The sequence below is a fragment of the Crassostrea angulata genome, chromosome 6, assembly GCF_025612915.1.
Source record: "Crassostrea angulata isolate pt1a10 chromosome 6, ASM2561291v2, whole genome shotgun sequence".
NCBI classification, from domain to species: domain Eukaryota; kingdom Metazoa; phylum Mollusca; class Bivalvia; order Ostreida; family Ostreidae; genus Magallana; species Magallana angulata.
In genome coordinates this window covers 15,873,417-15,899,544 of record NC_069116.1, presented here as the reverse complement: position 1 = coordinate 15,899,544, position 26,128 = coordinate 15,873,417, and the positions used below count along the sequence as shown (strand labels likewise).

Below are 26,128 nucleotides of genomic sequence, written 5' to 3'. Positions count from 1 at the left end.
AGCTAAATACCCGCAAATTCTGCAAAATAATCTTATATTTACACATAAAAATAAAAAAAAGGATTTGATAACATTGCACAGCTTCTGCATTTTGGATTTCTATATATATAAGCTTTGAAGCTTTGAATGAAATTTTTTTCACCATGTTTGGCTGGCCAATTAAATTTCTTTGCTTTTTCTTAATTTAATGATGATTCACATTTCATAAAAGAAAAATGTTTATCTTGAGAATTGCTCAAATGTTTGTCAAGTGTAAATGATATATAAAGGTTATGAACAGTTGGTTTTTGTAACCACATTTAACTTAAGAAGGACAACAGGTTTAGTTTTGACAGAGATTAAATTGTTTTTACTTTTTAAACCAAACCTGACTGAGAAAATCATACTAGTAAGTACCGGGTACTGGTATGAGGAATGCTAATAATTATTAAAAATTTCTTAAAAAAGAAAATCAGAATTTCAGATGGTTTGACATAAAAGAACGCGTGCTGAGCAGACTTGTGAAAAGTCTAAGATTACCGGTTACTGGTTTGGTTTAAGCCAAGTGATGGTAAAAAACTTGTCAATCTCTTGTCAGGAAACCTTTGCCTAGAACAGGGCTTCAGCGATATATACACAATCCAAGTGGGCCGGGCTCCTGTGCCAAGGGGCCACCGCACATGCCCAGTCCCACTCCGCTATTTCTGCACTCCCAAACCACGGTGTGAGTATTTGCCCACTGAATGACCAAGTATCTGTTCGAAGGTCACCAAATTAAGTCTGATAGTGCCCTAATGTGTGATACATAGATCTAAGGTTAAAAGGGCATTTTCTTTTTATAAATCGAGTTCAAATCAAGGATTCAGGCTCACTCACAAAATATTGCAGTTGTTGGAGACAGACTAAAAATTCTGTACTACAAGTGAAAAGCAAATCTATTTGAAATTTAGCAAAACTCCAAGCTTTGCATTAGCTTTAGAACTGTCAGAATTTGACTCGCAATTAGTTTTGCAGAAGCTGGATTTATTCTCTATTTAACAACGCCAAGTGATAATTGATAACTTAAAAATAAATTTCAAATTGATATAACTATGTATTCAAGAGAACAAATACTTAACATAGTGGGCTTGTTGATAGGTATCTAGATGTCAGACACTGAGCTGAGTAGCTGAGTTTTTGAGCAATGAACACTATCTCTCTCTCTTACTAACACTTCTATTCTTCTCAAGCTGTGTTTGATCCAAATCCCCATACACCCAGACATTTCATGAAAAGAAAAAAAATTAAAGTTATCGCACCACAAAAGGACCCTAAAACATCTTCTACAATCAGAGCTGTTTTCTGCATCACCATCACAGCCTATTGAGAGGCTTTTCCTTGGCCTCTGGATTAGATAAAGCTTTTGAACAGCTTTTGTACTTTGTTAGATGCCATTCTCTGCTTTATGATTTAGTTTGTGTTTGTTCTCTCCATTGTGAATCCCCTTTCTTATAATCTGTTAGATGTTGGACTAGTTTATACCCCTCTTTGTTTGTGTTTTGAAAAATTGCATGAACTCAAGTATGACACTGAATAATATTGTTTGTTCATCTTGTTCTATAATTTTTGGTAAAATAATGAAATGATGATAACAAGACTGTTTTCTTAACTTAAAGGAATGAGTAACATTTTGAAATGAGTTTAATAACAAAATTAGATCTCCATTATATATGAGCATCTTGTTACAGTTACGTTCTCTAAAAAACTACTTTTAAACAAGTACTGTGTTAATACCCACTAAATGTTGCTTTTTCCTCTGGCAGAGACTTGGACCAGGCCAGCATGCAGGGGGTGGCGGCCCTGTTAGCTGGTCTACCCCTGCAGCCAGAGGAGAGTGACAGAGGGGACCTAATGGAGGCCAAGTCACAACTCTTCCTCAAGTGAGTGAATCTGAAACTAGTGAAAATATTGTAAATTTGTGACTACCTTGGAAATTAATATCTTGAAAAAAGTTGCCTGTAGCATGTACACGGTATATCCCTTGCTGATTTTAAAATCTTTCTACAGTTGTAGAGATATAAGAATTTGCAACAAAAGTTTGTAGCTCACTATTTTACAGTATATTTTTACCCGTAATCAGTGGAATCTTGAAATTAAGTACCCACGTAAAATGAGGAAGTTAACACTAATACAGTAGTGGTAAGGAATTACCAATACCTATAAGACTGTATCTAAATGCAATCACAATAGGTCTGTAAAGGTTTTCCTCTGTTTTAGATATTTGACACTGTTCATGAACCTGCTGAATGACTGCTCAGAAGAGGAACAGGACACAGCCATGGATCCCAACAGGAAGAGGAGCACCTCTAACCTGTCGGCCCTCCGTAACTGTACGGTCCAGGCCATGTCGAACCTCCTGAATGCCAACATTGACAGTGGGCTGATGCACTCCATAGGTACAGATGGTTCATCTTGAAAATGTTTTACTATCACAATGTGTACAGTAGGTCTAGACATATCAAATATCCTGATAAAAATAAAATTTGTTGAATAAATGAAAATATGAAGGTATTTTATTGACCAATGGTCAAATTTTGAAATGAAAATTGTTCTGAATATATTTTGATAATTTAGTCATAAATAATATTCAGGTGTCTGGCATGGATATGTTAAATGTGCAGTTCTATAAACCAAGTATTAAACAAATTTTTTCATGAGCAAGATGTCCTCATTTGATTGTATGCAGACATTAAACACTGGGTTATAGACATTGACTCTTGTGTTTTTGTATGATTCAGCTTTGGGCTACCACAAAGACCCCCAGACCCGGGCAGCCTTCATGGAAGTCCTGACCAAGATTCTGCAGCAGGGGACAGAGTTCGAGACGCTGGCAGAAACAGCGCTAGCAGACAGGTTTGAGAGACTTGTGGAGCTGGTGACCATGATAGGAGACAAAGGGGAGCTGCCAATAGCCATGGCCCTGGCTACCGTAGTACCCACACAGCAGATGGTGAGTGGGGGGCGGAGGGACTAGTCAGTTGGTGAGGGGGGGGGGGGTTAATTTGCAGATGATTTGAATGTCCTGTTAACGTTTACGTAACACATTTCATTACACTTGCGTGAAGCATCAAAATTTGTTTTAAATGAACAGTTTAATGTAATTTTATATTCTGGTTTACAACATAGGGTAAATCAGCTAGTATGTAACTAAAATAAGCTTCATTAGAAAATCACCTTAGATACATTTACATATACTTAGGTTTTAAAACTGCTTGTTTTAAGAACATTCTGAACATTAAGGTTCATTTATGTGATGTTTGCAAAATTTAAAAGAAGATTTTTAAAATAAATAAAACTCTTGTCTTTTGAGAAAAAGCAAAGATTAACGAATTCATTTTCGAGATTATCAAACTTAGTATAAGTCAAACTTGTACTTTAAAAGAAAAATCTTACGAAGTGTATATTGGATACACTTGTAATCAGAATAGTAGATTAAGTTTGCAATTAATGGTCTTTGCCTACAGGATGAACTCGCAAGAGTGTTTGTCAATCTGTTTGATGCCAAACATCTTCTGTATCAGCTTCTGTGGAACATGTTCTCCAAGGAGGTATGTATTCATGTACGTATTGCTTCTTTTTTCATTTACATTCTCTTACACATTGTCTCTTTTTATTCATGGAATTACCCAACCCTGTTAAACCTTTCAATTAACACTTTCAGTGTTGTGTGGCTTTCTAATAAAACAAAACTCTACTCTCTTCTAATAAGACTTGAATAAATGAATTTAACAACATTATGATTCTGAAATGTTGATAGATGGATATTGAATTCTCAAGCATTAAAAACTAATAAATTCATAATAAAAAATGCATGGTTGTTGTATATGTTGCATTATCTCGAAATGTCTCTGAAGGATGATGGCTGTTTATATAAAGTGTAGAATTTTGATGGACAGGTGGAGATAGCTGACTGCATGCAGACCTTGTTCCGTGGCAACTCCCTGGCCAGCAAGATCATGGCCTACTGCTTCCGCTTTTATGGACAGAACTATCTACGGGAACTGCTCAACCCACACATCATGGAGATGACCCAGCAGAAGGTCTCGTTTGAAATCGATCCAGCCAGGTGAGCACTGTTTTGAATATTTTAAGTTTCAACAACCCTGATATGTACACATGCATTTTAAGCTTTTTAGTGAAAATAATAATTATACTACACTAACCAAGATTGTAATTTTGGCATACATTGTATTAGAGGGGACTAAACAGAAACTGTTGTTATAAATGATTATTTTAAGAAACATTGGTCAATTATTTTATTAGTGAATTGTCCCCCTTCTTGGATGACCATTCTACTATAACTAAAGCAAATACATGTTAAATGTTTGCATACAATGTATATAGATGAATAAAAAAATAAAAATAAAAACGAATGAATTGATGGGATAATCACATTCTTGAATGTATGAACAAGCCAAGCAAAGAAATAGAACTATAACATGTTTAAATGTTTTGTGAAATATTTCTTGTCGTTTCTAGATTGGACACTGGTGAAAGCATAGAGGAAAACAAGAAAAACCTTATGCTAATCACCCAAAAAGTGTTTGACTCAATTGTAGGATCAGCGCCACAGTAAGTTCATGCTCATTTATAATGATAATAAAGGTCAACTAATGAATGATTGATCAATTCATGCAAGAATATTTCAAATATGTCACATTCTATCAATGAAGCTATTAAATTTGATAAATGTTGATTTGAATGAAGATGTTAAATTCGATAAATCTTAATTTGAATGCCTTGAACATGTGTATTGTATGACATTTATGGCTGGAGCAGCATTCAATTTTAAAGAGCTCATGTTACGATGTAGTCCTTTTTATTAGGTTTCCGCCCAAACTGAGAGTCATGTGCCATTGCCTTTTTCAAGTGATTAGTCTGCGTTTTCCGCACGATAGTATTTTTGCTACAGGAACAGTAATTTTCCTACGATTTTTCAATCCCGTGTTAGGTAAAACAACAAAATATTTATCAAAGAGCCTGCTGCTTGTTGCGACAGAATCCATATCTGACCTTATGCCTCTATTTGGAATGTCAGCTGTCAAAGTTTATTTTAACATCTTGGAATGAATATAATTTTTCTTTATATTAGATGTGACAATTTTTGCTTTCCTGTTTTCTTATTAGAACCAGTATATAGTATGAAAGTCCGTGTGAGAAAGGCATGTTTTCAAATTTTCTAGTATTTTGAATTTTCATAATATGTTGTATTTGAAGGAAACGCACAATGCAAGCTTACAATGGATTTCTGCTTGTGAAGTAAATTTTGTTTTGTTTTAAGGTATTTGTTCAGTAAGTACAAGAACCCAAAAAATCTTAGGAAGAAAAATTGTCACATAGGATATTACTATATTCTATAACCCATTTATAAGTATAATCGGACCCTGTCTACTTTTCTTGATAAAAGTCTACTAATATACAGCACCTGTTTTATGGAGTATTGCCCACAAAATTACTGCAGTAAGCCTACTCAAAATATTTCTTCTTTGTTGCAGCAGCAAGAAGACTTCTTATACAATTGAGATGTCTATCTCAATTGGTTGAAGGCTTGATAATTTTCAGAGGTGGATCTAACAGGTTTCGGATGGACAAAGTGCCATTGGTTGTACCCGGTACATGTAGATATAGATGCATAATGTACATATACAATGTAAATAATCAGTGTCAACAAATATTGAAACTTGAAAAAATTTTGAAAATTTACCAGATATGCTGAGGAGATTTGAATTCCTGTTGGATCCACCACTGTTTCCAACCATGTATCACCATACAAATCTGATATTTAGCCAGAGCCTGAAAACAGTTTAACAAATTAACACTGAAAGGAGCCAGTTTGGTTGCTCTGGTTTAAACGTGGTTAGCGAATGGTATGCCATAGCTTTTAATGTAAGAAATGACGCCTTTTTGTTGGATCTTGACCACCTTGTTGCCTTCACAGGTTTCCGTCTAAGCTGCGAAGCATGTGTCACTGCCTGTACCAAGTAGTGACACAGAGATTTCAGCAGAGTTCCGCCGAGGCTGTCTGGACTGTGATCGGCACGGTCATTTTCTTGCGCTTCATCAACCCGGCGATAGGTAAACTCATCATTAACGACTGTCCAGTTATCTGGATGTGTGGGTTGAGTTTTCGATTGTAGTTGTTTTATTTTTGCCTTCTGATTTTGTGGCAAATGTATACTTCAGATAGTTGAATGTGTATTTTTTTCTTAATTTTTTTTTTTATCTGGTCTGCTTTCAAACCAAAAATTTTCTTTAAAAAAGTCAGAATGAAGAAAATTCCTGCCGCTGTAATTTTCTGTAGCTGTGTCAGATTAAATAACAATTTACAGGGAAAGCAGGTCAAGTGTGAGCAGTTGAAAGATTCAGAGTTTTGTGTTTTTCTGTTTTTAGTTTGAGCTTTTGATGAAGCAACATTTGTAATCCATTGTTGTCTGGGTATCTGGAATTTGCTTAACCTTGTGGTGTTCTGTCTATTTGTGCTGTGTATTTATTTTTACGATGTTCTTTTTTTTATCGTAAGCCGATTAGTTTTAAATTCAAATAAAAATTCAGAGTTGTTTAACTCCTAAACAAATTTAAAATCCTAAGTATTGAAAATAAAGGTGAAATAAAAAAAAAATATGGTAAAGCATTGAAAATGATATTTGTCTACATTTCTAATCATATAATGAAAGCAAAGCCGTAAATCTGTAGTCAAGTTGATGCTTCTTGTTTCAGTCTGTGTACATGTTCTCCCAAACAATAAACTGGTATCTTATTTGATGCTTTTTCAGTTTATGTTAATGCTCTGTTACCACACCTCACCAAATAATGCTAACTCAAGTCCAGTGATTTTGGTTTTTTTCAAATCCCTACGTCTCAGATTGCATGAGATCTTGTCCTATTCTTATTTGACAAATGCATTCAATTAATGTTCCATTAATTAAAAACATCTAGTCATGTTCAAAACTAAAAGCAAACCAAGGAGACTGTGATGTCCATTTTAAGTATAATAGCTTTTCATTTCGGTGTATTATGTACAGAACAAATGTGGGTCTTTTCCTTGAGCTGTTGGGTTCCATTTATGTTTGTTAGACCAGAGTTACAACCAAATAAGACTGTGGAATATTATCTGGCAAGATTGGAGAGATACAGCTTATGTCAATTTCACCTGTTACAGTCAAAACTTTTGATTCAGACTAATTGATGCGGACGTCTTAGAAAACAATAGCAGATGAGATAAACTTTCATCAATAGACTGACAACTGATGGATTTTTATTTTACACGGCTTTATATCCTTTGATTGTCTATTAGCATTATATGGTGTAGTATTGTTTGTGCATTAGTATTCATTATTAAATTGAAATATCTTGTTACATTAGTGATTAAATGAATTGGAAACTTTTGGGTTTTATTTGTTTATACATGTATTAAGAGTTTTAGAAAGGGGGAGTAGAGTGTTAGTTTGTTTTCTGATCATGTTGAAAGATGATGGGATTAGAACTTTTCGATATTTTTAGTTTGAAAGGTGAGAAAATGATACAGTAATGGCAGTGCAGCTTTTAAGGCAACAGAGAAGAGACTGTGTTAATATTGTTTGCTCCGGGTGATCTAATCCTGACGTTGATGTGTTAGTGATGCATGTGCTTGGCTGCTTGCCAAATATCCCAGCAGATTATTGATCTTCTTTTCCAATTAACGCTATAACCATGTTGCTTATCTGTTGTTAGATTCATATATTTTATATTGAAATTAGTTAAAAGTTTTTTTGTTTCATATTAATCTCTATTGAAAAAATGTCTTGCATCCATATTAAGGTCAAGATCTAGTAAATGATTTCAGAGTTTTGTTTAATTTTTTTCCCATACTTTACAGCGTTATAGGAATTATGTAGAAAATGAAACGTTTTCTTGACATTCTGTATTAAATCATGGAAAAAGTAATCTTGATACCTATATTCAATTTGACATCATTTTAAAGGGAAAGTCAAGAGTTTGTTTAATGCTGTTTTTTGAGAGACTGTAGGCAATCTAGATAAACATGTATTTCATTAGTCAAAAATGGACAAAACCCCGAGATTTGTTACTTATTTCCTTCATATTACACAAAAATTGACAGTTAAAAACATGATTTTTCGTTGGGTTTACTGGAAATTTAAGCCCGATACATCCTATTAAACACAGCTATTGTTATTAAGCATCATTGAAAGAATTTATGTCCTGAATTTCATTAACCTGTAGGAATCTTTCATTTACTAGATCTTGACCTTAAGTAATTTTCTCGTGATCATGAAATTTTGGGTGTTTTTTTAGTAAAATTTAATTATATATAGACAAAAAAATTTAATTATTGATGAATCATTTGATCTTGATAATGTAAAATTTTTCAGAACCTCTGAAATATTACAAAAAAAGAAAGTAATCATATGAGCATATGATTCATATCAAACAACGAAACTTGCTTAAATTACAGTGTCTCCCTTTGAGTCTGGAATCATTGATGAAGAGCCGACACAGAAGGTCAAACGAGGCCTAACCTTGATGTGCAAGATCATGCAGAATATTGCCAACCACCTCCAGTTCACCAAGGAGAACCACATGCGCACATTCAATGAGTTCCTCAAAACCAATTTTGAGGCTGGCAGGAGGTAAGTAGTTGATTTTTGGTATTGGACATAAATTTAGGCGTGTGGTTTCTGTTATGCACAGTGTAAAACTGTATGTTTTTTTCACCAGGTTTTTCACAGAGATTGCCTCTGATGGAGATATACCTGACACGGGGAATCACAGCCTCTCTTTCATCAATGATGCCAATGTCCTTGCCCTGCATCGACTGCTGTGGAACAACCAGGAGAAGATTGGGGACTACCTGTCTAGTAGCAGGTGAGGGAATGTATTCACGACATCAAATTGTGTGCTACTTGCTTAATTTTTCGTGTAATTTTATACTTTAATTTTCTGTGAAAAAAATTTGGAAATTTTTTAAAAATAATTCTGATAAATTTAATTCAGGGATCATAAAGCAGTTGGCAGAAGGCCATTTGACAAGATGGCAACATTGTTGGCCTACCTGGGACCACCTGAACACAGACCGTTAGATTCTCAGTAAGTGGAGCTTGCCCCCAGTATAGTAGTGCAGACTTAGTATCTATTGAATATAGATGTACGATGTACTCAGAATGAAATGTGTCACTTACAGTAGAAGGATTGCAAAATTTATTGTAGAATGATTGAAGTACTGGTAGATCTACACAAACATGTACACTGTGTATGCAGAATAATACAAACTTCAAGATTTTCTTTGACTTAGTGTTTGCATTAGAAGCATTTCAAGTTTTCAGTCACTAGAAAAAGTGATCAAGATCTCATTAGCATTTAAAATGTGCATGATGATTTCTCTACAGCCTTGTAGGGAATTCTTTTGATTGCCATCAGTTGGATATACTTGTAACTATGCATGGTTTATTTTAAGTATACATATGCATTTCTTTAACATAGAAATCTTTCATGAATACCAACCATCAGTCTCAAAGCTTTGTATCTTCACACTCATCAAATACAATCATATCACTTCAGTTGGATGAACAATGACTTATTGTAATGCTATTATAAAACGTGTATGGTACATTATGTATAACAATGGTATGACATTGACTGACCAATAGAACCTTATGCATATAATGATGCAGTGTTATGCTTTCCTGAGCATGTGCATGGGCCTATCTTATGAACACCTTACCATTTTCCTGATAGCGTTGGGATCTTTGCCACTAGATGGTCCAGCATGGATATGACCAGCACCAAGTTCGAGGAGATCATGTCCAAGCACAACATGCATGAAAAAGACGAGTTCAAGTCACTAAAGAACCTGCTCATCTTCTACCAGGCCGGCACCAGCACCGCAGGGAACCCTGTGTTCTATTACATTGCTAGGCGATACAAGTAAGGACTTCTCTTAGGCTTCATCCACTCTCACATATTGGTCCCATTTGTATGGTCACATCAGCTTTAAGATTGTTTTGCTACACTATAGTGGAACAGACTAGAAGAGTTTCAGTGAACTGGATTTGTTTTTTATTTGTTTGTGGTTTGTATTTGAATTTTACTAATTGTCATTTCCGTTTTCTTTTACATCGTAGGGTGGGAGAGATTAATGGGGATCTCTTGATCTACCATGTGCTGTTGACTCTGAAACCTTTCTACAACAAACCATTTGAGCTGGTGATAGACTTCACACACACATGTGCAGAAAACAGATTCAGGGTAAGCATTTTGATCATAAAAAAGCTTGTAATTTTTTGTTGATAGAGGAATAACACTGCTGCATGCCAGACTTTAAGTGTTAGATGTTTGTACTTGTGCTACCTTCCTTTGACAGACTGACTTCCTGTCCAAATGGTTTGTGGTGATGCCTGAGGTGGTGTACCAGAACATCACCGCCTCCTACATATACAACTGTAACTCCTGGATCAGGGAGTACACCAAGTACCACGACCGCATCCTCAACCCACTCAAGGTATCCATCTCGGTCTTTGATTGTTGCTCTTTAATTACCAAAGTCTTGCTGCTGTGCAGACATGACTCTGAAAACTAATTGCTTGGCTTTACAACTGCTGACTTGAATGTGTTCAGTTTTTTTTAGGCAAAAAAAAAAGGAAATGAATATGTGTAAATACATGTATTTTGTTTGTAGGGAAACAGGAAGTTGATATTCATTGACCACCCCGCCCGACTCAATGAGTACATCGACCCTGATCAGCAAAAGCTGCCAGGGTCAACGGTGGCTCTAGAGGAAGACCTGAAGATCTCAAACAATGCCCTGAAGCTGTCCCACAAAGACACCAAGGTCACAATCAAGGTCGGCCCCAATGCCATCCAGATCACGTCCGCAGAGAAGCTGAGGGTGCTGGGGCACCAGGTGCTCCTGAATGATATCTATTACGCCTCAGAGATTGAAGAGGTACAGATAAACCACTTTTATACCATGAACATTCATATCAGAAGAAATTAAGTGAAACACACGTGGTCTTATTTAAAAGTCATTTTTTTTAAATAACTCCAGTCAAATTGATTAATTTTGTAAGTTATGTCTAACTTAAGAAATCAACATGATTATTATGTATATACATGTATGATTAAATTAGAAAGATAGAGGAGGAAACATGGACATATTCAAATATGTACATGTATTCACATGTTTCTGATAGAAAGGTACCAATCTGTTCATGATAAATGAGTAAAGCCTTTCACCCTCTTCTACCTAGGTCTGTCTGGTTGATGACAATCAGTTCACGCTGACGATATCCAACGAGAGCGGACCCCTTTCCTTCATTCATAACGACTGTGATAACATTGTCCACGACATCATTCACATCCGGACCAGATGGGAGCTGTCGCAGCCCGAGTCTGTGACCGTCCACACCAAGATCCGACCAAAGGACGTCCCCGGCACACTGCTCAACGTGGCCCTGCTTAACCTGGGCAGCTCGGACCCGAGTCTACGGTCCGCCGCATACAACCTGCTGTGTGCACTCACTCAGACCTTTGACCTGAAGATCGAGGGCCAGCTGTTGGAGACCACTGGTGTGTACTGCTTGTTTTGAATGTATTATTAACATGGAGAAAATTGCTAATGTTGCGAGAAACAACATATGAGTTTATCTCACTTATATGAGAGCAGTATATGTTAAGAAAAGAAGTAAAGGAATTAAATAAGTTTTGATAATAAGCCTCATTTGCTGTTTCAGTGAAACATGTATTAGCTATTTCCTTATGTTTATACATGTGTATTTACATGTATATATCTAGTTAGTTACATAAATGTAATTTGACAGTTGTTTTTATAAATTTATAGGCAGGTCAGTGATGAAACATGCATTATTTTAGATATCTAAAAGTGTATAAAATGAACCTTGAAACCAACTTGCATGTTAACTGAAATACATGGTCTGTGTTATTGAAAGTTTGTTCTTGTATGAAATAATGTACAGAATCATGTGCATGTGACGACCTAATTATAAGTTAAAAAGTGTCATCCTTACAGGATTATGTATCCCTGCCAACAACACCATCTTCATCAAACTGATCAGTGAAACCCTGGCTGTCAATGAACCACATCTAACATTAGAGTTCCTAGAGGAGTGTATTCAGGGATTCGGAAACTCCAACATAGAGATGAAGCATTTATGTCTGGAGTACATTACGCCTTGGTTACCAAATCTTACCAGGTAATCTAGAGTTCCTTAACATTTTCTAACAACTGTTGAAACTTTAACTGTAAAAATTGGTCTTCGTTTTCAACCTTCGATAGTATTCATACTTACGTGTGATAGTTTACATGTAAAAATCATCAGAAACTCAAAAAACTCTCAGCATTGACTCTTATTTGCAGATTTTGCAAGCATTCAGATGAAAACAAGAGACAAAAGGTGGCTCTGATTCTGGACAAACTGATCACCATGACAATAGAGGAAGTAGAGGTAGGTGGATCCTAGATTTTCTGGAAAGTTATGTAGAAAGTAACATTTGAGTCCTTTGGCTTAAAATTCAAGCACTTTACCAAATGAGAAAATGAGAAAAAATTCTAACCGTCGGCTAGCTCATAACTAGAAGGAATACCTTAACTCTCACAATTTATGATCTTTTTTCTATAGATGTATCCTTCCATTCAAGCCAAGATCTGGGGTAATATAGGGAAAGTAGCAGATCTCCTAGACATGGTGCTAGACAGCTTCATCAAGGTAAAATTGTTGTTAAATGTTGTAAAATTTACGATGTAAATGAGCAGTACTTATTATCTGGTTGGAGAAACAAAGTACATTTCTAATTTGTTTTTTTGATGATTTTTTTTTTTACAGAGAAGTGTAACTGGGGGCCTGGGCTCTATCCAGGCAGAAATCATGGCTGACACTGCTGTTGCACTGACATCTGCTAATGTACAGCTAGTATCCAGAAAAGTCATTGGACGATTATGTAGGGTAAGCAACAATTCTGATGAAACGGGTTACTGTATAAGTGGTTATTTACACCTGGGGGATATTTACACTAGTTACAAGATAAGCTTAAAACTGCGTAAAATACCCCCGCAGATATGGTAAAAAAAATCAAAACTTGTGTATGGTAATCCTGCATCCTCATATTAAATACCCACACGTATTGTTTGACTCCAGAAAATGCATACTGTGGAATCATAAGATTTCGTGGTGGCTCAATTTTCGTGGAATTTGTGGGCACCGCTCACCCACGAATTAACATCCTCCACGAATGAATAAATTAGGACTGTAAAGTCATATTTCCTTTTATAAGTATCCGAGGAAATACGAAATTACGTTCTAACGAACCTGTAAAATTGAAGCAATCCACGAAAATTGGCCCCCACAAATTTTAATGATTCCACATTATTTTTACCACTAGCGTAAATAACCACTTTTACAGTATTGATTTTGGTAGAATGTGTAAGGAAGGATCTCTTATTGCATTTAACATTTATTTACACTCACTCGAGTCTCACTCTCAACATAATCTGTATGCTGCATATTCTCTTCTCCAGTTGATAGACAAGACCTGCACATCACCTACCCCCACTCTGGAGCAGCACCTGATGTGGGATGACATCGCTATTTTGGCCAGATACCTCCTCATGTTGTCTTTCAATAACTCATTAGACGGTAGGTGCATGATAGCTTCTTAGTTATTGAAATGCAAAGCGGTATAATGTATTTTATTTATCCATAATTCAAAGGAATTGAATATCCCTTCACATATATATAATCTCACTTAGAGATCCATAACTTACATGTAAAATTACAAGTACATGTGTTGTTAGTTGTATTATGGTGTGCCGTTTACAGTTGCTAGTCATTTGCCGTTCCTGTTCCACATCGTGACCCTGTTGGTGTGTACTGGGCCGCTGTCTCTGAGGGCCTCCACCCACGGCCTGGTCATCAACATCATCCACTCTCTTTGTACCTGTGCACAGCTCAGCTCCATCAATGGTAAGACACCCAGAAGATTGATGCTTGAATTGGTGAAATACCAAAATATTATTGACATGAACAGTTCAATAATTAAATTCAACTTGCAGAAGAGAACAGAGTTTGGATCTAAACTAAGTTACTTAAAACTTTTTATTATGGATATTATGGGAAGAGCTGTTTTCTTGCTCAAAGACTATGAGCTTAGAATAGTCAAATTTCTAAACTGAGACGACTTTTGAAATAATTTTAATGATTTAATAGATGAGTTTTTCCCGTAGTTTTGTATGGCTAAGAGATTTATAAACAAACTCATTTATTATTCGACCAGAAGTAAATTTGTTTTGGCTTGTTCACAATTAATGATATCTAGATGGCTTGCTCCAATAGGATTCATGATTTTCACAGATGTATGCATCTATATAGTGGTTTTGATAATTCAGAGACCACCATGAAGGTTCTAAAGATGAGCTTGGCCGAGTTCTCCCTGCCCAAGTTTTACCAGTTGTTTGGGATCAGCAAGGTCAAGTCTGCAGCTGTGAGTGCATTCAGGACCAGCTACCGACCCGGGGACCGCTCCTTCACCATGTCACCTCCCGAACACGAGAAAATGTCACTCTCCTCTCTAGAGACCATTGTAGATGCTCTGCTGGAGATCATGGAGGTAAGCCTAGGAAACTTGCTGAATTTCTTACTATACAACTAGGCTTTAATATTATAACAAAAAAAAAAGGATACTGTAGAGTGTTATTTGATATTTTAGTTCTCATACATGTAAATACATGAACATTTCTAGTAATCTTATAAATGTCTAGATCGTTATCTGCTGTAAGTTCCTTATATTATGTGAGTACTTACTTCCCCGATCCCGCTGTTTTGTATCAAATCAGGAGAATGTAAAATCGCAAACACGGAACATTTATACATATTTCTTATAGTTCCCAACTCTCAGAAAATAATGGCGAGATTTTAAATTCCACGAGGGGTGCTTTACGCGATTTTACGCTGATATAAATTCCTTGCGTTTAATTAGGAATTTACAGTATCCAATAAATTTGAAATGTATTGAAAATTGAAATATTGATAGAAAAGCAGGGTGTAGATGTTGGTTATCTGATAAATTGTACAATCATACTCGTACAACTTTTAGGGACAGTTCCTGCACATTTATATGTATGAAGGCATGTTTTGTGAGTTTTTTAATTGTTTCTGTTATGTTAGGCATCAATGAAAGACATTCCAAGCTGTGACTGGCTCCAGCAATGGACGGATTTAGCCAGAAGGTATGGTGATATATATACATGTATATGTACATGTACATGTAAGATGCTGACAGTGCTTGAAGACTTACAAGTATTTATGTGAAGACAGAGAGGGGAGTTTACACACTGACTTTGTCTCTTGTAGGTTTGCATTCCAGTATAACCCTGCCCTACAGCCGCGGGCCATCATTGTGTTTGGATGTATCAGCAAGACTGTGACCGACTCAGAAATCAAACAACTACTGAAAATCATGATGAAGGTTGGTGTCCCTTTTGTATTAAGTTTATATTATACATGTATTTCTACTTTTGCTTTCATGTGTAATAATATCAGTAAAACTGGTTCTGTGTAAACATTGAAGCTAAATTTTTATTTAAGTTTTTATAATTAATTGATTATTTTGATTGGTTGTCCAGGCACTGGAGTCTTTTAATGACCTGACCTTGATTGAAGCTATTGTCATGTGTCTAACCAGGTTACAGCCATTGCTGCGATCAGTAAGTTGAAGTCCTACATCATAGATTCTGTGAATTTTAAATTTTAAATCCAACACCAAGATAAATACTGGATACATTGTTATTATACATGTCCCTGTGTTTTTCCAGGATTCCTCTATCCACCGTTTCCTGTTCTGGGTGGCTATATCCGTCCTACAGCTGGACGAGCAGTCTCTGTACACGGCCGGCCTAGCTCTGCTGGAACAGAACCTCCACACACTGGACAACATGGGCCTGTTTGATAGAGAGGTACACAGAAGGGCATTTCTGTGTTTCAAAGTTTACATCACAGAAAGAAAATCACATACCTTTTTCTAATCATTAATTTTTTTTTTTCGTTTCACTTTATTTATATTTATTTTACTTTGAATTTTTAAATTTAAAAGGAAAGATTTTTTATAAGAAGTCTGTTCATTTGATATGGAGTCTACTTGTGTTATGTATAGCCACTGGAGAAGATCATGATGGAGACCAGGGATCCATTGGAGTGGCACTTCAAACAGCTGGACCATGCCATGGGACTCAGCTTCAAGGCCAACTTCAACTTTGCTCTTGTTGGTCATCTGCTGAAAGGTTGGTTACGTACAAAGCATGAAATGAATTTAAATAAATGCAAAGCTTTTTTTTGGACAGAATTGAAAGAACTTGATACATTTTTCCTGTTCAATAGTACATATGATTTTACCATTTTAGGCTTTAGACACCCGGCACAGACAACCACATCTAGGACCATTCGTGTATTGAACCAGCTGTTATCCATTACTGTCAAACCCACCAACAGGTAAAACTTTATTGATTCATTTTTTCAGTTTATATGTGATTAATGCCTGATTAATAGACATCGCAAATATTTACACCTACTTGAAACCCTACACTTTTCTTTCAGGGACAAATTTGAAGTGACCCCACAAACAGTGCCGTATCTTGCAGGTATTGAAAATATTATTCTTTAATAATTGGTACCTTCTTATTGCTTTTAGTTGTAAACCCTTGTACCTGATGTTTCTTTTCTATAACATTTTTATGTTCCTTTTTAAATATTTAGCCTTAGTATCTGTGTCGGAGGAAGTCAGAAGCCGCTGTCACCTAAAACACCGAACATCTCAGTACATGATGAAGGAGTCGCCCTCTAGTGACAGCCTCAACACTGATATGGCAGCAGGTAATTATAGCTTACACTCTCATTTACTGCAAACCCTGAAATGGCAGATCTTTTTTTCAGTCTTAAACATTAATAATCTACTGTGAAGTCAATGTGGTTTTTTGAAAAAAAAAAAAAAAAAAAAAAAGGAAAATATTCTGTGATCAAGTTTTAGATGTTACTTGTTGTTGATTGACAGGTGCCTTCTCCTCCTCTTCTTCCTCTACCACTGGACCTATGATCCCAGTGCCCCCCTTACAGTCTCAGGTGATGGTCACACCGGACATCCAGACTCCCTCCTCCATGACCCCGCCCCCTGTGGCCACACCCATGACTCGGCGACAGAAGAGTTGGGAGGTTCTAGACCTAGGGCCAACCAATGCAGCACGACTCCAGAAAGGAGCACCGCACACAAATCAACCTCAGGTTGGCAATCTTGACTTGTTACAGTTTTAAAAGTAGGATGTATGCTGTACACTAAAAAATATTAATGATTTTGAATTTGTTGTTTCATTAAAAATTAAATTTTGGTATTCATCACTTCCAAATGTTTCTGTGATGTTGAATTTGAAGTTGGGAGTTCACTGGGTATATGTATTTTGAAAAATAGTTTTGATTTGTTTGTATAATGTTTTATCCAAGCATCCTTGTGAAAAATGTATTTTCCAATTAAAGCAACCTGGAAACAGTTCCAAGGTATGGAAAAGTCTGGATGACCCCAATCCTCGCCCACCATTTCAGAACAGAAGTAACTCCATGCCTACCCCAGGCTCTAAGAAGGACGGGACAAAGCCTGTGATGTCACAGTCTCGCAGTGGGAGGGTGTCTGTCTCCAATGAAAACAATGTGTTGTTGGACCCAGAGGTGCTGACTGATTACCCAACTCAAGTGTTGGTCCTCACAGTGCTGGTATGTTCATCTGTGTTTTCTGATATTCTCTCTCTCTCTCTCTCTCTCTCTCTCTCTCTCTCTCTCTCTCTCTCTGCATGCAGTTATGCCACTCTTTTCTTATTGTTTGTAAAGAGGCTGTTGGATAGTTACCTGTAATGTTGGTATTGTAGGCTACTTTGGTCCGTAACACAACCGATGAGAATGAGGCCAGAATTTTGTACGAGTACTTGGCTGAAGCCTCTGTTGTTTTCCCTAAAGTGTTCCCAGTCATGTAAGTATTGGGTCTGTCAAGAAAGTATGAAAGATTTAAAAATGTTTCAGGCCTTTGTAAAATGTGTATAAAAGACATCAACACCAGTTTTGTTATCTTGGTTAAATTATTTTAGAAAATAGATGTTCTAGAAAATTTGCTGAAAAAACAGATATACCTACATGTAATTATGCATCAGATTTCTTAACAAAATTACAATTGCTTCCTGTATTAAAATTTAAACAGTTTCATATCTGTTTGTGAATTTTGTGTTCTAATCTACAGACACAGTCTCTTGGATGCCAAAATCAACAATGTGCTCTCCCTGTGCCATGACCAGGCCATTCTGAACGCTGTCCAGAGCATAATACAGAACATGATTGCCTGTGAAGACCCTTCTCAACAGCAACTGTCCTACCTACAGAGTAAGTACAAAAAGGTCAAATTGCAGTGTACATGGCGACAAGTACAAAAAGGTCATTGGGCTAGGCAAACAGCAATGATATAGCGCAAGTGACCAGAATTATTATGTTCCTGATTTGAAAATGAACAATGATATAATTAGGCAGGTGCTTGGTATTTTGAAATATTCAACACACATGTCTATAAGCTTGTGTTGATCATGTCAGCAACATATCCCAGTGATAGTTTTAACAGCCCAGGTTTCATCAATTGTAAGAAAATAAAAACCTACTGGAACTTAACATGATTACTCAAAAAGGGACCACTCCTACCAAAAAAAAAATACTGAACAGTTAATGAAGTACTTACATTGCATATATTCAACAACATGTAAAGGCAAGTTAAACAGAGAGAAAACATTTTCCTACAGAAATTTAAGTATTGGCACAAGACTTTGTTTACAGTAGAAACATTGTCAATTTGGTGCATACTCATGCAAGCTAGGATAACTACATATTGCATCCATACATGCACTTAAACCCCCCTAGATAAAATCTTCTTTTTTTTTTGCCTCTGAGGAATAATAAAGTGGAACAAAATAAGGTCACAAGTAGCATGTTTGTTGTTTATTTCAGGTATTGGGTTTGGAGGCCTTTGGAGGTTCGCAGGAACGTTTAAGGTACGCTGGATCTAGTGCATGGCCACACTGGGACTACTTTGTGTACCATCTCTTATGTAGTGTGGTGGTTTACATGTAATCTTCTGTGTCTCACAACTTCTTAAGTTCATTTCAAATTTTTTTTTGATTTTGCTTTTTATCATTATTTTTTCTTATACTGGTGTACTGTTCTTTTCAGTTTTTCTTAAATCTTTCCTCAAATGAGCTTTTTTGTTCACTTGTAATGAAGAAAAAATATGTAACACTATCTGTGCATCAAAAATGTGTCCACTTGATGTGAAATTGATTAAAAGATGTTCTGTTTGACAAAAAGAGTAACCTCCAAAGGACCTTTCACGGAACTGTTGTTGTCTGTCATGCACTATCTAATCGACTGATTTCAAACAATCACAACATATTACACAACACACACACAACATCTAGTGGCTGCATGAAATTGTCTGTTGTTCTGGGAGCTCTGTGACCTACACTCATCAAATGTGCATCTGTCATGTAGAGGTCATGTCAAGTTCTTCAAAGATTTCATTTTTACTACTGAGTGTGTTATCATCATCATGACTTGTATTGTTGTATTATACTAAGTTCATCTTAATCATCAAACATTTGTATGCTTCCATCAATAACTATAGGTGACATTTTCTTGGTTTTGACAGTCTGCGCAGAGCGATACAGCAGAGCTGCTGGTGAACTGCCTGGAAGCCATGATGGTTGAGAACTGTCTCCCAGGAGACGACCTTGATATACTGAACCCCTATCCTAGTTCCCTAGGGATCTCCTCTAACCTGAATCTCTCCAGCTCCATGTCTAGCCTTAGTGTGAGCAGTATGCACTCCCCAACAGATAAGGACACTGCTGATAAAAATGGGAGCATCGCCAACAGCAACCGCATGCGACACGGCTCTGCCAATAACCTGCCGGGCAACAAACGCCCGGGGAGCTTCAAGCGAAAAGATAGCAAAAAGAAAGTGATGGAGACCATTGAGAACTGAACTGTCTTACTGGGAGTGAGATTGTAGTCAGTACAACCCATATTATTTTCTCTTCTCTCTGATGGCATAGAAAAATTGAAATTTATCATAGTAGACTTTATTTATTTGTTTGTGCGATTTAAATACGATTTCTTTTTTCACTTTTGGAAGCTTCAGAAACTTTAAAGCAATGGGTGCAGTTTGTCACCTTAATAACTATCATAAATTAGTGCATTCCTAAATTGGTTTACTGCATACTAAAATTATTGTTGATAAATTCACTTAAGAATATAAAACATGTATAGAATCTTTCCAATATATTTGAAACTTAAAGCCTATTGTGATTGTTATTGTACATTTTGCTTGCTCTGTGTATTGCATTGTGGGTAATTTGTTTTGTACATTTTGCTTGCCTTGTGTATTGCATCATGGGTAATTGTCAAACGGTTGTCATCTACATTATATTTTTGTCATGAAATCTCTTTTAAGTAGTTGTTATATTTTTAGATATGAGAAAGAAATAGGCATTGTTATGATTTTAATTTGATGTAATCAAATGAATTTCTGGGATCGAAATAGTTGTGGCAATGTACGTACTTTATACATTTACCAGTACAGTAAGTACATGTTTGTGTATTTAATGGAATTCATATCCAATTTTTAGGGAGATGACTGTGCTAGATATATGTACATGTATGTTATATCTAGTAGATAAGTTATGGTTATATAAAGTTTTGCAAGTCTTTCAGTATAATTTGTTTAAGACTTTATTTTGTATCATAAAATATCTCATGAATTTATATTTTTGTGTTAACTCTGGAATCCATTGGAAGAGAAAATGTCGGATGCTTCAAATGCATGTATTTTCTTGTTTAATGCTATTTAGTAGGATTCTTTGTTGGATAAATTTATTTGAGCAAGTACAAGTACACCAAGAATCAGAGACCCTGACTGTAATTTTTTTTTTCATTGTGGTGATTATATTTCATGTGTTACGATCTCTTCTTTTCATACATTAGTTGTGCACTCTATTTTTTTATTATAATTTAACCATTCTGTGTTCGTCTTGTGCAATATATCAGAAGCAAGTTCAGATTGTGACATTATATTTGCTCGTGTGTATGTGTATCTCAGGCACATTTCATTCTAGATTTATTTTCCCCTCTCTCTGTGTTCAGCCTGTGTACATGTAGATAATTAATCAAACTTTCCTATTTTCTTTGTCATGCACGTTTTATTTTTTTTTAATGTTTCAGTTTCTTGAATTCATCAGATTATTTATTGAATTTAACTTAATTTACTGATGTTCTGATTTTTTTTTTCCTCTCCTAACATTGTGTTCCCCTCTTCTTTGATACGGGTGTACTTGTTTTCACAATGCTCACAATACTTGTTATTAAATGCACCATTAGAAATTTGAATTATTGTTCTTATCATTTTAAAATTTTCATTAGTAATGTAATAATGTAGTTTACGAGGGCAAACATGTTGACTTTTTGTAATGTTTGAAGGAAACAGTTTCTATTCATGTAGTAATTAAATAATGTTGGATGATATCATGTTTATGTTCCAGTTGTGATTTACCCCTGTATTACTTGTATAAATGTACAGAAATTGAAATATTTCTTGCTGAATTCCGTTTGAAGAGTAGGGATAATAATCTTGCACAGCTTGCTTTTAACTATTGTTTGTCTGTAGTTCTGCAGTTCTGTGTTGGAGAGAAGTTTATTTTTGTATTGAATATTGGGGTTTAGTTTAATGTAAGATTCCTGTATGGAATTCAAATTTCCCCATGTATCAATATATTGAATCAATCTAAAGGGTAGGAAAATTGTGAATGAAAACAATTACCAGTATAAATTTCCTCATTGAATGGTTTACATTTCTTTGAAAGTGCTTCATCAATTTTTTACGTAACATTGTAGGTTCATAGACTTGGGATTATTAAAGTACATGTAGCTAAATCACTTGTATTGTAAATGCTTGCCAAAAAGTAACTACATTTTTTGTTTGCATAACTATTGATAGCAGAAATGTAATATTGGTGAACTCTGACTATTATTAATTTGGTTTTCTTTTTTATCAGTTGATTTGGTGCATGTGAAATTTAGTAGTATTGTTGATTAGATATTATTGATACATTGAAATCCAAGCTTCTAATGTTTTTGTTTCCCCATTCCGAAATAAAAACCATTAACATGCATTTAAAATATAAATTTGATATATTCTGTGTTTAAGCTGTTAAACTTTAACAAAGGTACAGGTTAAGATTGTTACCTTTTTAAAGAAGACAAATGTATTGTCTTGGGTCACACAAATCATTTTCAAAAAAAGAATGAGTCAATTTCTCAGATCAACATTTTCATGGGTATTTCTCAGGTTTTAAAAAATACTCAGTTTTGATTCACTGATTGCAGCAAATTCACCAAATTTACAACACAACAGCTATGCTGGGAGTTCAATTATGTTTGCAATTTCAAGGATTATTGTGCAATCATAACATTGCAATTCTATTCTGTTGCCAAAACCATGTTCAAGGTACCAGTGAAGGGAATGAATATATTTATGTCATTTTCAAGGGGGGAAAAGCAAATATATGGTAAAGCTACATGTGTATGTAGGGAACCTAATTAGATTAAATAATGAATACACCTGACTGTTATATGATGTGCTGTATGGTATTTTTTTATGTGTTAAGTTGTAGAAATAATGTCTTTTGTTACAATAATTTTACACCAAGTGTACCTTCAGTGATGCTTGTAAATCATGGGATTTGTCTGCATTGTCTTGTTGCCATAGTAACAAATAGGAATTATTTTTTTGTGAACATTTTGATTGTTGTTCAGATGAGTCCTGTTAACTATATAATGAAATAAAAATATCTGTGGAGACAGATATGGTATCGTTCTGCTTTTTTTGATTTGGATTATCTTCTGACTGCTGTAATGGTGTACAGTAGCCCTCCCCCTACTTTTCATATATTCCTGTACTCGGGCTTGAAAGAGGGCTCTCCCAAAGATTTGGGATTTATGAAAATCAGGGTTATGATATTACAGCTTATATATAAATTATGAGAGTTATAGATAATTTATACATGACTTATAGTTACTTGGTGCTAGCAAGATTGATAAATATACTTATTCTCATTTGAATACCACTAAATACATGATGAATCAAAATTTGTTTTGCTATGCTTTAGTCTTAGCAAATATCATTGAGAGAAAAGAAGATGTCTCACTAAAGAATATGTACTACATGTATTTATTTTGTTCAAACAATAACATACAAATTGATGTAAATAGATGTATAATGTCATATCCCAATGTGAAACTAAAAACCTACACAGATAAATTAACTTAACGTTTTGCAGGTGGTCTATTTATTATTATGTAGCACTTCTAACATTTTTGCTAACATTAAATCAATAGAACAGATACAAAATAAACTGAATGCAGTGTCTGAAAAGATAATGGAATTTCACTTGATATGGGGAAAATTTTTGGAAGACATAAATTTTTAAATTTAGAATATGTACATATTCTCATGAAAACAAAAACAATTATGTACAAAACTTGGAATGTTCATGTATGTTCAAAGGAAACTGTAATATACATGTACAAACAATGCACCAACAGATTAAATAATGATATGTTGATTAACCGTTGTTTATAAATGATGTAAACATGGTAAAAAGACTATAAAACTAGACTAGTTCTTAAAGACTTTCTAAAAAATATATATTTTACAAATAAACAACATTTTGCAAATATATATACATGCATGTATATGAATAGATGTGTTCAAATTTTCTTATTAAAAAACCTCACTCAACAACCAGAGATATTGAAACACATGTATTGCATTATTTATGGTAAACTTCAACAAATGGCATTCCATAAACCCCAAAGCCTTTGCTCTTGGCCAGTTTGGACAGTCCCTCAGTTTCTATATGATTCTGAAAAATTTCTTCAGGGAAGTGAAGTCCCTGCCTATGGCACTTTGCTTTGACCAGTAAACTACAGCCCCCCACCCCATCTAAGGGAACCACTCTGCCCTCTCCTCTCAAGTGAGGTAAATAAAGTCTAATTGTTGGTCCATAACCCTCTAAAACCAGTTGAAATTTGCTGAGTTTCTTCTGCTCTTGTAGAGAGTATTCTGTCTCTCTCCATGTATTTTTGTCATAGACATTTGTGTATTCGCTTTTCTTATAAAGACAGCATGGGGCAACTACATCTTTGTCTGCGAAGATCAACTGTTGGATTAAATCCATAGGAAGCACTCCCACATCAGCATCAATCCACAACACATATTCTTCGTCTGTTAATCCAGCTTTAAGGAGCAGATTTCGAGCTCTGGCAAGATGCTTTCTACGCTGATATTGTTGCACCTGGTCATGAATCTCGTTCCAATCACCAGTAATTTGACCGGTTATGTTAAAATGGAAGATTTCTGCTCTGTGGAATCCTTCTCTATGAAGTTCAGCACATAAATCCTTTCCTAATTGTAAAGTTTGGTCCTCACTACCATCTTCACCGAAAACAATTGAAAGCTTGTGTTTTGGATAATCAAGTTCTCTAATCAACTGAACATACTGGACCAGATCATTTTCACTATTATGCACAGGTGTTAAAATCACTATGCTGTGATTTTCATACTTTCTCTTGTCTAAAGCTAAATATTTTTGCATAATGTCATTTTTAAGTTGATATACAACATCATAAACTGAAAATTTTGGAACAGGGGGCACAAAGTCTAACAATGAATTTGGAGAATATTTCTGGGTATTGATCCATCTACTTTTCTGTATCTCTTCGAAAGACATTTCTTCCATGCGAAGAGGAACCCCAATCACTTCCTTTAGTGGATTGAACAGGTCATCAGCATTGACATCATGAGCATTTTTAATCTCCATCAATTTTTTCACTACTGCAGACTTTCTGTTGGCATTGTTCATAATCAAGGGTGGATTTGATCCGAAGAATGCCTTCATCCAGGGCAAATTGATGTGGATGAGAAGGAACAGACATATTACTATCCCAAACGTGGAGAAGAGTCTCTTCAGCTTTCTAATATTGTACATTGTGCAAAAATCAGTTGAAGTGTTTGATTGATATCATCTTTTGTGATACATGAAATGTCCCTCTCCAGTGAGGAAGCTAGCTTTCATTTTGACTCCTCCTCAGACCTGCAAAGAGAAAACCATTATGTAAAGGGGAATTACTCTTTTTCACTATAACTGCAACTGCATATGAAAATCAAAATGATAATCCACTCATAATTCATAAAAATACGTCACGCAATGTACATGACAAAATAAATTCATCACCGTATGCTTTGCAGTTGTAGCTTTGGCTTTTTAATAAAATAGATTCAATGTATACCGTAATTATTCATTTCAACAAGAGTATTAGGCTATAATGAAATCAGCATTTTTCATAACAGGATTTGGTTGTTCTGTCTTATGTTTTGATTTTAAATGACATTTTCCCTTACTTGCGGATTTTCTTTAATAGTTTGTGTGCCACTTACCTTGATTTACCTGTGCGTTATGATGCCAAACATTCACCTGTACACTTCCGGTTTAGTTTTCAGTGTGGTGGATCCAATCATTTCGGTCTATTGAACGAACCTTCTGTAACTGCTTTTAAGTGTACAAAGTTTGTAATTTTAACCGACAGCTGAAGACAGGTATTAGGCGAAAAATGTTGCAGACTATTTTTAAAGTTTAAATACTGTTAAATTAATCAAATATTTTGCTGAATTATCATCAGTAGTATTGTCGTGTGAACATTTTGAGTGTACCTAATAAAATATAATACCATATTCTCTCACGAGAGCGAAACTTGTGTAGCACGACACTGGTGAGAGAATGGTATAAAACTTGTAAGAATTCGATTTTTTTTAGAAAGTTTTATTTCTAATAACTAAATCTAAAGTTTCTTGATTACTCAAATGTTTACAACAAAATAAATTCGTCATACAGATAGGGAATTCTTACTTGGCTATCAAATTGATGGTAGACTGAAAAATAAAACTTCAGCCAACTTTGAAAAATATGATCAGAATA

The 26,128-nt window shown here is 35.3% G+C and overlaps 2 protein-coding genes across 14 annotated transcripts in view; one reads left to right on the top strand and one right to left on the bottom strand.

Annotated features, from left to right (window-relative positions):
• LOC128187971 (neurofibromin-like) overlaps window positions 1–22,956 on the top strand; it is a 37,077-nt gene extending 14,121 nt beyond the window's left edge. For 3 of the 13 annotated variants that reach the window (XM_052858712.1, XM_052858705.1, XM_052858702.1), the window contains 37 exons: window positions 578–703; window positions 1,782–1,898; window positions 2,236–2,414; window positions 2,757–2,968; window positions 3,483–3,566; window positions 3,900–4,084; window positions 4,498–4,590; window positions 5,957–6,093; window positions 8,471–8,645; window positions 8,734–8,880; window positions 9,010–9,102; window positions 9,751–9,939; window positions 10,137–10,260; window positions 10,376–10,513; window positions 10,691–10,957; window positions 11,262–11,580; window positions 12,041–12,224; window positions 12,389–12,476; window positions 12,651–12,737; window positions 12,855–12,974; window positions 13,547–13,664; window positions 13,848–13,991; window positions 14,414–14,634; window positions 15,192–15,253; window positions 15,378–15,492; window positions 15,650–15,730; window positions 15,839–15,979; window positions 16,177–16,303; window positions 16,424–16,511; window positions 16,617–16,660; window positions 16,776–16,892; window positions 17,071–17,297; window positions 17,547–17,780; window positions 17,933–18,033; window positions 18,298–18,437; window positions 19,050–19,093; window positions 19,747–22,956. In XM_052858712.1, coding sequence (XP_052714672.1) covers window positions 578–703; window positions 1,782–1,898; window positions 2,236–2,414; window positions 2,757–2,968; window positions 3,483–3,566; window positions 3,900–4,084; window positions 4,498–4,590; window positions 5,957–6,093; window positions 8,471–8,645; window positions 8,734–8,880; window positions 9,010–9,102; window positions 9,751–9,939; window positions 10,137–10,260; window positions 10,376–10,513; window positions 10,691–10,957; window positions 11,262–11,580; window positions 12,041–12,224; window positions 12,389–12,476; window positions 12,651–12,737; window positions 12,855–12,974; window positions 13,547–13,664; window positions 13,848–13,991; window positions 14,414–14,634; window positions 15,192–15,253; window positions 15,378–15,492; window positions 15,650–15,730; window positions 15,839–15,979; window positions 16,177–16,303; window positions 16,424–16,511; window positions 16,617–16,660; window positions 16,776–16,892; window positions 17,071–17,297; window positions 17,547–17,780; window positions 17,933–18,033; window positions 18,298–18,437; window positions 19,050–19,093; window positions 19,747–20,082 — 5,404 coding nt within the window. In that variant the 3' untranslated portion in view covers window positions 20,083–22,956. Of the gene's footprint in view, window positions 1–577; window positions 704–1,781; window positions 1,899–2,235; window positions 2,415–2,756; window positions 2,969–3,482; window positions 3,579–3,899; window positions 4,085–4,497; window positions 4,591–4,844; window positions 4,970–5,956; window positions 6,094–8,470; window positions 8,646–8,733; window positions 8,881–9,009; window positions 9,103–9,750; window positions 9,940–10,136; window positions 10,261–10,375; window positions 10,514–10,690; window positions 10,958–11,261; window positions 11,581–12,040; window positions 12,225–12,388; window positions 12,477–12,650; window positions 12,738–12,854; window positions 12,975–13,546; window positions 13,665–13,847; window positions 13,992–14,413; window positions 14,635–15,191; window positions 15,254–15,377; window positions 15,493–15,649; window positions 15,731–15,838; window positions 15,980–16,176; window positions 16,304–16,423; window positions 16,512–16,616; window positions 16,661–16,775; window positions 16,893–17,070; window positions 17,298–17,546; window positions 17,781–17,932; window positions 18,034–18,297; window positions 18,438–19,049; window positions 19,094–19,746 lie in introns of all 13 variants that reach the window. The other 10 variants (XM_052858706.1, XM_052858707.1, XM_052858708.1 and 7 more) reach the window with 10 other exon arrangements.
• A 144-nt stretch (window positions 22,957–23,100) lies between these two features.
• On the bottom strand, window positions 23,101–25,673 carry LOC128187976 (uncharacterized). The gene is made up of 2 exons (XM_052858723.1): window positions 25,591–25,673; window positions 23,101–25,246 (listed from the first exon to the last, which is right to left on the bottom strand). Exon 2 carries the CDS (start codon window positions 25,139–25,141, stop codon window positions 23,924–23,926), a length of 1,218 nt encoding a protein of 405 aa, XP_052714683.1. The 5' UTR covers window positions 25,142–25,246; window positions 25,591–25,673; the 3' UTR covers window positions 23,101–23,923.
• Window positions 25,674–26,128: the final 455 nt, after the last annotated feature.